At 43.3% G+C, this 13,472-nt stretch overlaps 1 protein-coding gene across 3 annotated transcripts in view; it reads left to right on the top strand.

Moving 5' to 3' along the window:
- Nucleotides 1-13,472, top strand: part of FBXW11 (F-box and WD repeat domain containing 11) — a 54,507-nt gene that overhangs the window by 27,732 nt on the left and 13,303 nt on the right. For all 3 annotated transcript variants that reach the window (XM_014261114.2, XM_014261113.2, XM_005532563.3), the window contains 4 exons: nt 5,046-5,108; nt 6,113-6,338; nt 9,409-9,595; nt 10,401-10,491. In XM_014261114.2, coding sequence (XP_014116589.1) covers nt 5,058-5,108; nt 6,113-6,338; nt 9,409-9,595; nt 10,401-10,491 — 555 coding nt within the window. In that variant the 5' untranslated portion in view covers nt 5,046-5,057. The remainder of the gene's footprint in view (nt 1-5,045; nt 5,109-6,112; nt 6,339-9,408; nt 9,596-10,400; nt 10,492-13,472) is intronic.

Genomic DNA, 13,472 nt, shown 5'->3' with positions numbered 1-13,472 from the left:
GAGAGTTCTCCAAATTAATTTCATATTTGTGCCAGAGGACATTTTTGCTAAGAGCCTCTCCACAGTTAAAAGAGGAAAACCTCCTCTTATCTCTGATCAAGTGTCAAGATGTTGTTAATAAACATTCTTTAGCAGGTTCCTGGGTTAGCAAATGCTGCCCATTTCTCCCAAGGAGAGGCTCGCATCCCTGTGGAAATGTTCTGCAGCACTCGGCAGTTCTTGGCTCTGTTAAAAGCAGGAAGGCACGAGGGGCACGTGCTCATCACTTTGAGCTGGGGCAGATGGCTGCCCAGCTCCCTCCCTTCTGCTGGCTCCAGCTGTCCCAGAGGATGGCAGATTCCTCACTTTCCCTGGGAAATGTGTGCCACGATCTCCAGCAGTCCCTGTGTGGCAGAGCTGGCTTCAGGAGGGGACTGAAGCTCCAGCTCGGTGTGCTCCACCTGCAGTTTTGACTCCGAGGTATCCATGTATGTATTAGCTATTTTGTGTTGGCTCTTCAGCTCCTTTGAAGTCAGATGTGATTTGTTAAGGGGCATCAGAACATGTTTAGCTGAATTGTTTTAATTGGTGTTGCTTACTTTGTAACCTTAACTGAAATTTCCTGGTGTTTTTTTCCAGAGAGTGGGAATCTTGGGGACTGTTGAAGACTTAGCTGGGTCTTTAACTGAGATGAGAATTACTGGTGTAGTTTCAAGGGCAGTGGGACATAGAGGTTCTTACTTCCTTTCATTTTCCTTTCATTGAAGCTCAAACATAAGACTGTCTTCTTTTTTCCAAGGTAGCACAGCTCTTGTCTTGTTTTGCCCATCCATCCTCTGTATCCTGTGAATCCTTTTTTTGTCAGGGCAAACTTGATCATCAGAGAAACTTAGCAGTGTTGTGAGCCTGGCTCAGTGCTGAAACTCGTGTGTCCTGCCCCAGTTCCCAGGATTTCCTGCTATCACTTCCATAATTGCTCTCCCGATACTGGAGCTCCAAGTGGGTTAAGAACAAAGCTACCCTGGGCTGTTCCCCTGCCCAGGCAATTAGAGTGACTCAAGGCACTCCCAGCTCCTGGAGCCTGCTGCAGACCCAGGCTGAGAGCAGCCTGCTGGAAATCTGGAGCAGCCAGGTTTGGTGGATTTCTGCTGGAAAAGTGCAGCTTTTCTTGCACCTGCTGAATGAGGGGACCATTGAAGTCCCACTCACCTGCAGGAAAATGCAGGGTGCTTTTGTCCCTCACAGCCATGGAGCTGCTGTGCTTGAAACATCACTTGCTACCTGGGATCCAAGGATCGTAATTGACTCTCTGATTTATGGAGTTTTAGAATACCTACGATTTCTTTGCCTTTGAGGATCATTCGTAGTTGTTTCTATTTCAGAAGCTGTTCATAATCTCCAAAGGGAATTAGTTCGATGTAATTAGGCTTGTCAGAACCTCTTTCTCTTCAAGTAACTTGTGAACCTGTTTTTGCCATGGTTTTCTGCACCCCACAGAAATCCCAGAAACTTGAGGTATTGTGGAGTAGAAAGACTAAAGAAAGCCTGAAGTTTCTTCGGGACTAAGCAAGGAATGCGGGATGCAAATCTCCAGGAAATGAGCGTTTAAACTTGCCCAGCTTGTGGAGCAATGTGTGAATTTTACTGCCATTTCTGGTTACAGTCAGTGGAAATAGGGGCTGGGGCTTTGCTCAGTGTAACTCGATTCAATTGGGTTTTAACAACTCTGAGGCAGCAACAAAACATCCCAGCTTGGACCCATTGTTATCTCTTGGCTGTCGCTGCTGCTCCCAGTAGGGATGGAGAGCACTTACTCCAGGCTGACTAATTAAGGAATGACAGCTGGTTGGAAATAATCATTCTACTTTTGCAAGAGCCGTGAGCAACTTCACAGGAATCTCTGGAAAAAACGAACCTATGAACAAGATGATTTGACAATATTTAGAAGCTCTGCTTGCAGTGTGAGAGGCTGCAAGGCTCCTGTGGGGTCGGAGTCACGCCTGGGGAATGTGTGCAAGGGCAGCTCGGCCTTGCTGGGGTCACTGGGATGAGATGTCAGAGCTTCCATCAGGCCTTGGAGCTGTTCAGCAGCAGAGCTGCAGGGAATTGGGCTGAATTCCGTGGTGATGCCACTTGAAAGGCACTTGGGAAACTGGCTGTGTGTGGAGGTGGGTGGGGTGAACGAGAGGGAAGAGCTGCACTCTGAGATGCCTATCGGTGTTCTTGCACAAGGGCTGGAGCCCAGGAGCCAGGACTGCTGACACGAGCTGTCAGGAATTCTGAAACCCTCCTTCTGCCAGTGCTGGGAATGGACAGGACACATCAGAGCTGTCTAATTGCTTCTTCCAGGCAACAGGGCAGGATCCACCCATCATCTGGTCTCCATTATAGGCTTATGTGCTGGAGAGAGAGATTGGAGTCCAAATTGGGATGTGTGTGATGGGGGAAATGACCCCAAAATGTTTTAAGTGTTTCAAGAGAGAAGAAGAGCAAACTTATTAAGAAAATATAATAGGGGGGAAAAAATGTATTTGGGAGCAGAAATGGAAAGGATGAAGGATTTAAAAGCTCTAAAATACAGTAAGAAAGTGTGGAATGAGTCAGGATGGGAAAAGAGAACACAAGCTGTAGTAGTAGATGCCATTAAATTTATGCAGCTGCCAACTTCCTGGTGAAGTATCTGGATAGAGTGTTTATGTCCAGCCTAAAAATCTTGTGTTATCTGCCCCCACAGCCATGGCTCAGATGGTGACAGGACATGGGAGTGCCTCTGGGCAGCAGTGCAGTTTGGAGTGCCCATCCCTGGAGGTGGCACTGAGTGCTCTGGGCTGGGGACAAGGTGGGCATCGAGCACAGCTGGAACTTGATGGTCCTTGAGGTCTTTTCCAGCCTTACTGATCCTGTGATCCCATGACACTCCAGGGCTCTGTCCTCTCCCCAAAGCCTGCTGCCCAATTTTTTCCCTGGGCATCAGTGGAGGCACAATGGAATTGAGAGGGGCACAGCACAGAGGGAAACTCTTCAATCTGCTGGTGTGGAATTCTGGTGATTTTGGTGGCATTTGTGTCCCTGCACTCTTGTGTCACAGCGCTGCTGTGGTGTAGTTTTTTTGGCTGTTCCCAGAAATACATCATTTTCAGGAGGCAGTTCTTAGTCTCCATCCATGGGAAAGCTGGCAAAGATCTCTGAGATATTTTCTGATAAAGGGAGAAATGCAATGGCAGAGTCCCATCATAGCCTGCTGAAGGAAGGTTGGGGGGATAAATGGATAAAATGTGGGATTTCTGCTGAATTTGCTGACCCAAGCCACCTGTTTGATGTTCTCAGTGTTCCTTGCTCAGAGCTCCCAGGATCCATGGGTTTATTTAGCCTTCAGCTGCCAGAGGAGATGAGATGTTCCTTACTCGTTTAAGGACACGCTAATTGGATGCACTGTTAACAACATATAATCACTCTAATGAGTATTTTTACATATTCATATTGAAATAAAATGAAATCAAAGATACCCTGCATAGTTCCCTGGTGGCATGTTTGCTCTCCAGAATGGTGTAAGTGCTGTGGGCTGGCCAGGCCCCAGCCAGTGAGGGGCTGCTGTGTGTTCCTTTGCTCTGCTTTGCACCCCAGTGAGAGGGGCTGGCTGGGACTTGTGGATAACTGGGATGGCCCTGCAGAGGCTGTGGCTTCATAGACCATGGAAGTTGTGGCTGTCTGTTCTGTCTATGTCCAGAAACACTAAAATCCATGTTTTTGTGGAGTCACCTCAAACACCTCCTCCCTTCATCCCTTTCTGGATTCCCCTCCAACCACCTCCCTGAGCTTGTGCATGTCATTGTCATGTGTGTCATAACCAGGTAGTTGAGTCTGTCCATTTCTGTGGCCACAGTTATCCTGTCATCCAAAGTCCACGTGGCACATGTTTTCCCACACCTTCAGGGAGGACTCTGGGTAAGCTGGAGCCGAGGCAGCTGGTAGGGGAGGAAGGGTTGCTATATAGTGCTCATTCTCCAGGTTCTCTGGGTTTGTGCAGCACCTCCTTACAGAATAAAGAGGAGGGGATGAATTCTTTTGAGAGGAACTGTGTTTTGAGTGGGGGTGGATGTAGTTTTTAAGGAGTTATCCAATATCCAGGATGGCAGGAGTAAGGGAATGGTGTGACTTATTCCATTTTGTGTTTTACCTGAGCCCCTTGTTCCTGTGTCTGTTGAGACAGAAGGGAAGAAGGGTGAAATAAATACAGACAGTGCTTGAGGACACTCAGTTTGTCCTGCTAACCCTCTGCCAGTCTCCTGGGCATGGGCATGGGAAGCTGGAACTGCCTGGGAATGAGGGACTTGGGAGGATATGGAGGGTGTGCCGTGGGAGCAAGCTCATCAACAACAGGGGCAGAAAGGAGGGAAAGATTTTGGGAGACAGAGGTGAGCTCAGAGAAGCATTTGTAACTGAAGGTTTATAGAAATCTTTCCATCTTTTGTTGGTGAAGGGAGGGAAGCAGTAGTAAGGAGCAATTGTGTTGTGGGAAGAGCACTGCAATAAAGGCAGGGGTGCCTGCCAAGGGTTGTAGACACAGCCTGGGCAGTGAATTGCAGAGATGTTCTGCAGAGAATGATCCCTATTCCTAGAGCTGGGAAAAAAGCATATTCTGTTGCATGTAAGTAGTGTATAGTGATATTTTTTATTATTTTTTTTTCCTAGCTGTATGCAATTTAAGTTTGGCAGAAAGTGCTGGTTGAATACATTGACAGGTTTAATTGCTTTGGCTTGAGTAGGATGAAAGTGAATTTATTTCCCAGTGAGAAAAGCGTTGAAAGGCTGCATGAAAACCTGTCAAAGGAAATTGAAGCGGGGTTGGGGAGTTATCTTTACAGTAAATGGAATTGATAAACATGTCAGTTAAAAGGGGAATTTATTTATAATACTCAGGTTTTGTGGCCAGAAGTCTTTGAGAATTCCGTTCACTGGGAAAATGAATTTTATCTGTTCAATTGATTTGCTTTTTCGTAATGCTTGTAGAGCAAGAAATTGTCACAGAGTAAAGAGCTGAAGTAATATTTGTTCTTTTTTTCCAGAACACGTCAGTAATGGAGGATCAGAATGAAGACGAGTCTCCAAAGAAAAATACCCTGTGGCAGGTAGGACTCACATGGATGTAGAAGGAGAGGTGCCAGGGTTTTGTACATTCCTGCTTTTGAGAAATGTCCAGATCTCAGGGCTGCATAATCATCCTGGGATGTTGTTGGCTGTATCCTCTTAAAATTAGCTCAGCCTTTGAATGAAGTATGCCAGTGGGTATCCTGGAGAAATTACCAGTTTTGCTCAGATTTTGTAGTTGGTACTGACCTCAGAAGGACATTGCTGTGTCAAAGCATCCTTGGGAATAAAGTTCATTTATATTTCTGAGAGTCTTGTTTAAAAAGAGAAGTTCAGTATGGCAAGGACTTGCAACCCATTTGCTTTGAAGAAGTTTGGGAATATTTTGGAGCTGCCAATTGCTCCCCAGCAGCCCCTTGGCTCCTGAGGGGCTCAGAGGAGCTGGCATCACTCTGGGGCTGTGCTCACTAATTAGCAGTGACTCCTGCCAGTGTGTTCTGGGGCATCCTCATGTGGAGCTGAAGCTCCCAGGATTTTAATGAGCTGTTCATGTGGATGTCCCAAACATTGACAGGAGCTGTTTTGCAAAAACAAACCAGGCCCTTGATTCTCAGCTTTTATTTATGGACAACCAGTGCAACACTCACATGAGGGTCTTGAATTCTTATTTTAACTGCCAGAAACTGAGCATAACATTTGTGGAGACAAGCTGCAGTGTGCCCAGACACCACTGCTTTGAGCTGGGAAAGGTGATTCTGAAAACAATTACATCCCTTACAAAGTGTTTAAGTGGTAAGAGGTGTAAGGGAAGAATTCAGGACTTCCAGTGTAAGAAGTAATGTAGGAGCAAAGTCTTTGGAATTCATCTGATGTAACTCATTTCTTAAAGAATGTGTTTTTAAATGTAGTTTTGATGATTTCTTTGCATCTTCTTACATGTTCTTCCTTGAGAGAGTTTCTAGTAAGCTGTTCCTATAGTTTATATATAAATACCAATATTTAAATATATACTAATATATAAATAATGTCCTTTTTCCACCCCCAGATAAGTAATGGAACTTCATCTGTGATTGTCTCAAGAAAAAGACCATCGGAAGGAAACTACGAAAAGGAAAAAGACTTGTGTATAAAATATTTTGACCAGTGGTCTGAATCAGATCAAGTGGAATTTGTGGAACACCTCATTTCCCGAATGTGTCACTATCAGCATGGACATATTAACTCTTACCTGAAGCCCATGTTACAACGGGACTTCATCACTGCGCTGCCAGGTAAATCCCAGGCACAGAGCAAGGGATTGCTCTGGGGTCTGCAGCCTCTTGGGAGCCTCCTCCACATTTCCAGTGCCCCTTAGAGCTGCAGAGCTGCTTCCTGGTGCAGAGAAGGGCAGCAGGGTGGCTGAATCCCTTCTGTGATTAATTGAATTGGCCACTGGATGCCAGTGTTGTTCCACGTTAAAGTAGTTGGACTGGTGTAGCCCAAAGAGTTTGTGCTGGAATTGCAACTGAGTTGTCACAAAAGTTGTGTATCTGCAAGCTTTGGTCTGAACTCCTTTTTCATACAGAAAATACTAATGCAGAGGTATTTTAGTTTAGGAGCAACATTTTAATGTTGTGCTGAGTTTCTGTTTAGATGGGTGCATCAAGTTTTTCTACTCTTGTTGCTGACCTGAGAGCAAAAACTCTTGTAGATTTTTATTTTGTTGTCCAGCCCTGGTTCCTCCTTTCACTTACTCACAACCTCTTCTGATACCCACAAGTGTCAGCCTGTGTGATAAGTTCAGATACGAAATCTGTCTTTACACTTGCTCTGTGAATTTTTTCTCAAAAATGCAGAGCAGCAATAGTGGATATATAGAATCTCTAGGATGTAATCTACTGGTAAGGTTGTATTTGTTTTTCCATTAATCTTTGGAAGAAGTTGTATCTCTGGATTCATGCTGCTGGGGACAGTGATGTGTTTGATTCTTGGAAAGGGAAATGTGTGGACATTGTTTGTAGAGTGGAATATCAGCCTGGGTAGGTGATCAGTGTGTCCTGTGGGGTTATCCCAGGAATGCCAGGATGCCATGTAGAGCCTAAAAGCTAAATCCTAAAAATCCAAATCACCTGCTCCTCCTAGGACTGACTCCCCCGACCCTTCGTGTGCAAGTCTGATCTTCAACTGAAATTTTATTTTGTTTGCTTTTATACCTCAGCACTGATACAGAGTTATGTAGCTCTTTCATGTTAAATATTTCTGCCTAAGAAAATGTCAGGGAGCTTTATAAGATGACACTTGTTTACAACACATTTATATATATCAAAATACATCTTTACAACTTCTGTTGCTTTTTCCCAATGTAAATACTGGGAATTGTTCCCATATTCAGGTGCTGTGGTGTGCAAAGAACATCTGTCTAAATTTACCCAGGAACTTAATCCCAGCTGACTGAAGTCAGTCCTGTGTTGGGCTGCAGTCCCATTAAAGGATAACTGGAGTACCACTCTCAGGCACATGGAGGGATTTTTGGGGTCATCCTGTGCAGGGCCAGGAGCTGGAGTTGATGATCCTTTTGGGTCCCTCCCAACTCAGGATATTCCATGATGCCTTTTTAAAAGATGGCTCCACTTGTCTTGAAGAAGTCAAATGCTTTTGTTTTAAGCATGAGTGGTTTTTGCTCACTGCTGTCCTGACCAATTTTACACCTGTGAAAATGTAGGAAAAATGAAAGAAGAGCTGATGGAATCTTCCCTTGTTTTCAGGGACAGAGTGGTAACTGTGGTGTGTTGCCTGATCTTAGACACTGTTTTGTGTCTAATGTTAGAGTTGACATCCCACATTTGCATTTCATTGTCATACATAATGATATTTATACACAGACCTTTGAAATCCCTGTGAATTTTAATTGTTTGAATTTATTATTGAAATTCAACCAAACCTTCAGCTGTTCCCTCTAATCAACAAGAGCTCTTTTTCACCATTTTCTATAAAACTGCAAAGGCTTCATAGAGGCATAAGGGATGGGTGTCATGTTTTCCTTTGAAAAGTCTACCAATAGATGTCAAATTCATTTTACTTCAGAAAATGAATAGGTTTTAGTACCTATTTCAGAAATTTTCTAAAGCAAATCCCAGTCTTTTAATATAAAATAGGGATATGCAGCTATTTCAGGCCTTAATGTATCTTAAACTTAGTCCTGCATGTTGTCTGACATCAAATCTATTCCTGAGATTTTTACTGCTAGCAGAAGTGCACAGATTTAAATTGCTACATTCAAAAGAGATGTCAACTGAAATATTTACCCTAATTAACATAATAGGAACAGGTCCAAAGCACAGACACAAAGGACAGACCTACTAGACTTATTATGTAGAATAATTATGTAGAATAAATCAATAAATGAGTAAGACTTACATGTATTAGTTTCTGCTTTCTGCTGCTGTTCATTTTTATGAAGGCCATGTGAAATTCAGTGTGCAGTGGAGAGCTGTATGAACACACTTTCTTCATGCTATAAAAACATAACAGTAGTTCCTTTGATTTGTCAGGACTATGTGAAGGCTAAAGTGGGCTGTCATGAGATAAAGTGGAAAATTGAAAAGGTCGTCATCTCCTGGTTTGAAAGGTTGTTTTCATGCTTGGCCAAGGGGTGTATGTTACTCATGAAAATGAAGTTATTCGCCATCTCGGGTTCAGGGGAGTTTTGTGGAAAGCAAAATTGCAGGTCCTCTGAAATAAGGAACAGACCTAGCAGTGACTTTTTCACGGGGCAGGATTTCTCTCCAATATCTGTCTAACAAAGCCATTCCCCCTGTGCTGGCACTCCAGTTCCTGCTGCAGAGAACTTTCCTACAGCCCCTTCAGGCACTGGCAGGGCTCTGAGGTCTCCACACAACCTTCCCTTCTCCAGTCTGAACACTCCCAGCTCTCCCAGCCTGGCTCCCTAGGGGAGCTGCTCCTGTCCCTGCAGCAGCTCTGTGGCCTCCTCTGGACTTGCTGCAAGAGCTCCATGTCCTCGTGCTGGGGACACCAGAGCTGTGCTCCCTGCTCCAGGTGGCATTTCCAGAGACCAGGGTGCAGGGGACAATCCCTCCCCAGGCCTGTCCACACTGCTTTTGCTGCACTGTTGTGCTGATTCTCCCTCCAGAACGAGAAGAAGGAGAGTCCAATAGACAAAAGACATAAAATCTTGGAGATATTTTGGTGTCTCTCCGTGCCCTCAGCTGTAACTGCAGTGCCTCTGCCAATGGCACTGTTCTCACATTGCTGCCGGGCCCCAAAGCTCTGGATTCTCAGTGTCTTGCAAAGCTGGTTTGGTTGTTTCCATGCACTCACTGACTGCTCTTCATTTCTTTGTAGAGCAAGGCTTAGATCACATAGCAGAAAACATCCTTTCCTATCTCGATGCCAGATCCCTATGTGCAGCAGAGCTGGTGTGTAAGGAGTGGCAGAGAGTCATCTCGGAGGGGATGCTGTGGAAGAAGCTCATTGAGAGGATGGTACGCACAGACCCGCTCTGGAAGGGGCTCTCGGAGAGGAGGGGTTGGTAAGTACCTGAGCTCACTGCTGCACTGCCCTCCTGCCCAGATCGCTCACACTCAGCTCTGCCCACAAGGAAGTTTAGAGGAAATGCTTATTGCTGAGCTCCTGATCTCTGCTGGGACTGGAGGCCAAAGCTGTCAGCTCCCCTTTCTGCTCTGGCTTTGTCCCTGTCCTTTTGTGCTCCCATGCCTGTCACCATTTTTTCTTGCTTGAGTCTCTGCAAATTTGGAATTTCCGTATTGCAGGGAGAACCATCAATTCCATCAGCTCACAAAAAACAATGGCAGCACGTTTGCAGGCCTTTTTCTCGGATGAAGTATTTCCAATTCACCTTTCTTTGGTTTGGTTGGTTTTTGGTTTGGTTTTTTGTTTTTTTTTCTTAAAGCGTAAAATAGCGGCTTGGGCTGCAGAAGCCTCTCAAAGAGGAGCCCTTGCTGTTTGTGGCAGTGGAGTTTTCCTGTCCTTCCCAAGATTCTGGAGAGCAGTTCTGCCTAAGAAACCTGTTTTCCTATGCTCTCTAGTGGTGTGCCTGAGCAAAGGCATGGACAGTGAGGGGATGGCTCCCTGCTGCCTCGAAGCCTTGTGGAGCAGGGAATCAGAACTGGAAAACACTTGTTATCTTTTTAACCTTGGACATTTTGAATATTTGTCACATCAAAAAGTCACAAGGGTTGTAATAGTGATACTAAAAATTCTTCCAAGTATTTCTGAGCATATGTGCTGAGGGTTTGTTCTGGGCAGGCTTTGCATTCCTGTGAAGTTTGGATCCTTTGTGGTACATTGAGAACTGTGTTTCTTCTTCTTTCTAGGGATCAGTACCTGTTTAAAAACAGACCAACAGATGGGCCCCCCAATTCGTTTTACAGGTCCTTATACCCAAAGATAATCCAGGATATAGAGGTGGGTGTTCTGATCTATCCTGTCTGCAGGCAGGTCACGGTGCTGATTTTGGGGTTCCAAAGCTGGTGAATGTTGCAGCAATGAATCTGTGCCACTGCTGCTCTTGGGATGCTGTGCAAAACACCCTCAGCAACTCCCTGCCTTGACAGGTGCTTTGGGTTAGGTGTTTACACCATCCTTTTTGCATTTAAAGAGTTTTGGAACTCTTCTGAGAGCAAGGATTTTAATAAAATAGCAGGTTTAGGACACACTACTCCAAGATAATTCCCTGTATTGCTGAATGTTCAGTATATTGGCCACACTCACTCAGAATGTGATCTGAGGTTGATGCCTTAAACACCAAATATTTAAAATGTAACTTATCACTTCTAAAGCAGTGACTGACTGTTGAAAATACAGGTTTGGTCCCCATGGAGGATTTTTCCTCTCTGCAGTGGTTTGATGGGGACAATCATCAGTCCTGTGATGATGAACCCACAGGGGCATCAGTGGTAAAGAAGCTTCAGATATAAAATTTTGCTTATCTTGTTTTGAGATTTACAGAGCTGGGCTTGCTTGGTATATTATAGAAATATTTCTGATAAATCATATTTAAATATAAATATATATATAAATTTAAATATTTATATATATTTATATTTAAATATAAATCAATTTAAATATATAAATATTTCTGATAAATCAGGATGATCCTAGTGTTCTGCCAGCAGGAGAAAATGTGTCTTGTTCTGTTTGCTGTTCTCACCACAAAGCTCTGAAGTTTCACCACAGACTGTCATGGATTTATTTCAGGATGGGAAATTATTGGTCTGAAATTCATTAGTGGGGAAATGTGTTTTGATGTTGAAGACAGATGTGAGCTAATGGAACCACTCTACAGAATGGCAAATGGCAATTTGTGCTGCTTAGCACTCAGAAAACAAAATTATCCTCAACTCTGAATCCAGCTGTAAAATGGTTCTGCTGGAAGCTATAATGTATTTTCCAAATACCTTTTTATAAACCTTGCTACATCATTTATAGACATTTAAAGATAAAGAACTGAGCATGAGATACGCCCTAGGCAAAATATAACCAAACTTGATACTTACCTGTGAGCTGAATGATCCTCTCTGTTATTGGAGGGGAGATGTATTTTCCCTGTAGGCTTGAGGGTGATACTGCAATGATAAGAAGCCTGTGGGATTAAGAGCTTTTAATGTGATAATTTCTTGCTTTCTGCACAATTCTGGCTGAGTTCTGTAAAGGAAGTGGGCAAAAAGCAGCATGAAAACGTTTGCATAGAACACTAAAACAGTTTGGCATTACTGTAACTCACACTTTTAATGTTACTCTTCTGAAACTCATTTGTATAAGTGGAACATTTGTGTAGGACTCCTTGAAGGTGTTCTGAGGGCTTTTGGATTATCCCAATCTGCTCTTTAATGCTTTGCTTCTTTAGTTGCTGTAGATTTGCTTTTCAGTGCACAGAAACAAAGCTCCTGAATTGAATTCTTCTTGCTAGGATGAACAAGTAGGAAAAACCCAAGCCCCTCATGCTTCTCTCATCCCTAATATCAATAATAATTATAAAAGAATTGCCAGTCTTTGAATATCTGAGAGTGGGAAAAGAGTAGGATTTAAAAATGTATTGTACCAATGAGTGTGTTTCTGCCACAGCAGATTTTCCCCTGCTTACCTATTCTCTCAAGCCCTCTGAAATATTTCTTTTTTTTTTTTTTTTTTTTTTTTTTTGCCAGGTCTCTGACCTGGACTGGGGTTGATATTTGTGCTGATAGTCAAGGACCCAATAATTCTTCAACTTCCAAATGTCTATTAGAATTTTTCAAATAAATCACACTTTAAAGTACTTTCCACAAATTATTTCCCTAAAGGGCTGTCAAAAGAAGCTTTTAACAGTGTTTAAAATGTAGAGACTGAGTACCAATAAAAACTAAACTTAGCTTTAAGGTTAACTTTCTCCTCCTCTTCCTGTTTTTGTTGTTCTTCCACAATTTTGTACTTTCCCCATTCTTCCATGTTTCACAGCAATGTGGAGAAGCTCTTAAATTTAAGACTTCCATCTTAGATGTGATGAAGCATTTTTGTCTCTGAATACCAAAATGTTTTTTCTTCAAATATTTGCCTGGATCTTTAATAAGATCATCTTGTTTCTGTCAGAGGGTCAGAGTTTAGGGAGTCATATTAGCATTTCTAGAGTTATATATTTATAATTGTTACTGTTTTTAAAAACAAATCCAAAGGTTGTGATTTTTTTAATACAGTAAAATATACTTGATGTAGCGCAAAAATCCTGTCATTTGCTATTTTACCACAAAGATTGACCAAATCCTCCTAGATTGTTTCCAAGGGTGAGAGTTAGGACTTCACTGCAGCTGGTGCTAAATTGGGTTGTGGGCAGAGATAAGCTCAAAGCAGAATGTGCTCTCTGACTGTCAGAATTTGAAGAATAATCCCAAACCTGAATTAACAATTGGAAGGAAAAATGAGGGATGATAAACAGCAAATTTGAATTCTTTCCTTTGGGCTCTAGTTGCATTGTGGGTCAGAAGTTCATGCAGCCACAAAGGGGTCGGAGCTGGAGGTAACGCAGGCAGGGCTTTGGCAGAGCCAGCTTCCCTTGCCTCTCCAGAAGTGTGGTGCTGCCAGTGTCTGTTTACTTCATGCCAAACACATTTTAGGAACATAATGTCACTTCTGAAAGTCATTTGATTTGAAAATAAGAGGGCATTTAGAGATCAGAAACCAAATTCTTGGAAAGAGATGGTTACTCCCCACCTCCACTGTGAAGCCAAATATTTAATTAGGTTTCATTTCACAAGAGGTGGTCCAGTCCCTCCAAACGTCTCCAAGTCACATGTTGAACTGCCAGGGTTCTTTAGGAGCTTTTTTTTAAAGGGAAAGCCGATTTGGATTTGGGGGTTTATCCTAGAAAACTGGACTTTGTGTGAGCCCTTGTTCGGGAGAGCCCCTGGCTGGAG

The sequence above is a fragment of the Pseudopodoces humilis genome, chromosome 17 (assembly GCF_049639895.1).
Source record: "Pseudopodoces humilis isolate 2021_Gansu_Grassland_sample_001 chromosome 17, ASM4963989v1, whole genome shotgun sequence".
Lineage (NCBI taxonomy): Eukaryota > Metazoa > Chordata > Aves > Passeriformes > Paridae > Pseudopodoces > Pseudopodoces humilis.
Note: the sequence above shows the minus strand (reverse complement) of the source record. Positions and strands in the feature narration are given on the sequence as shown.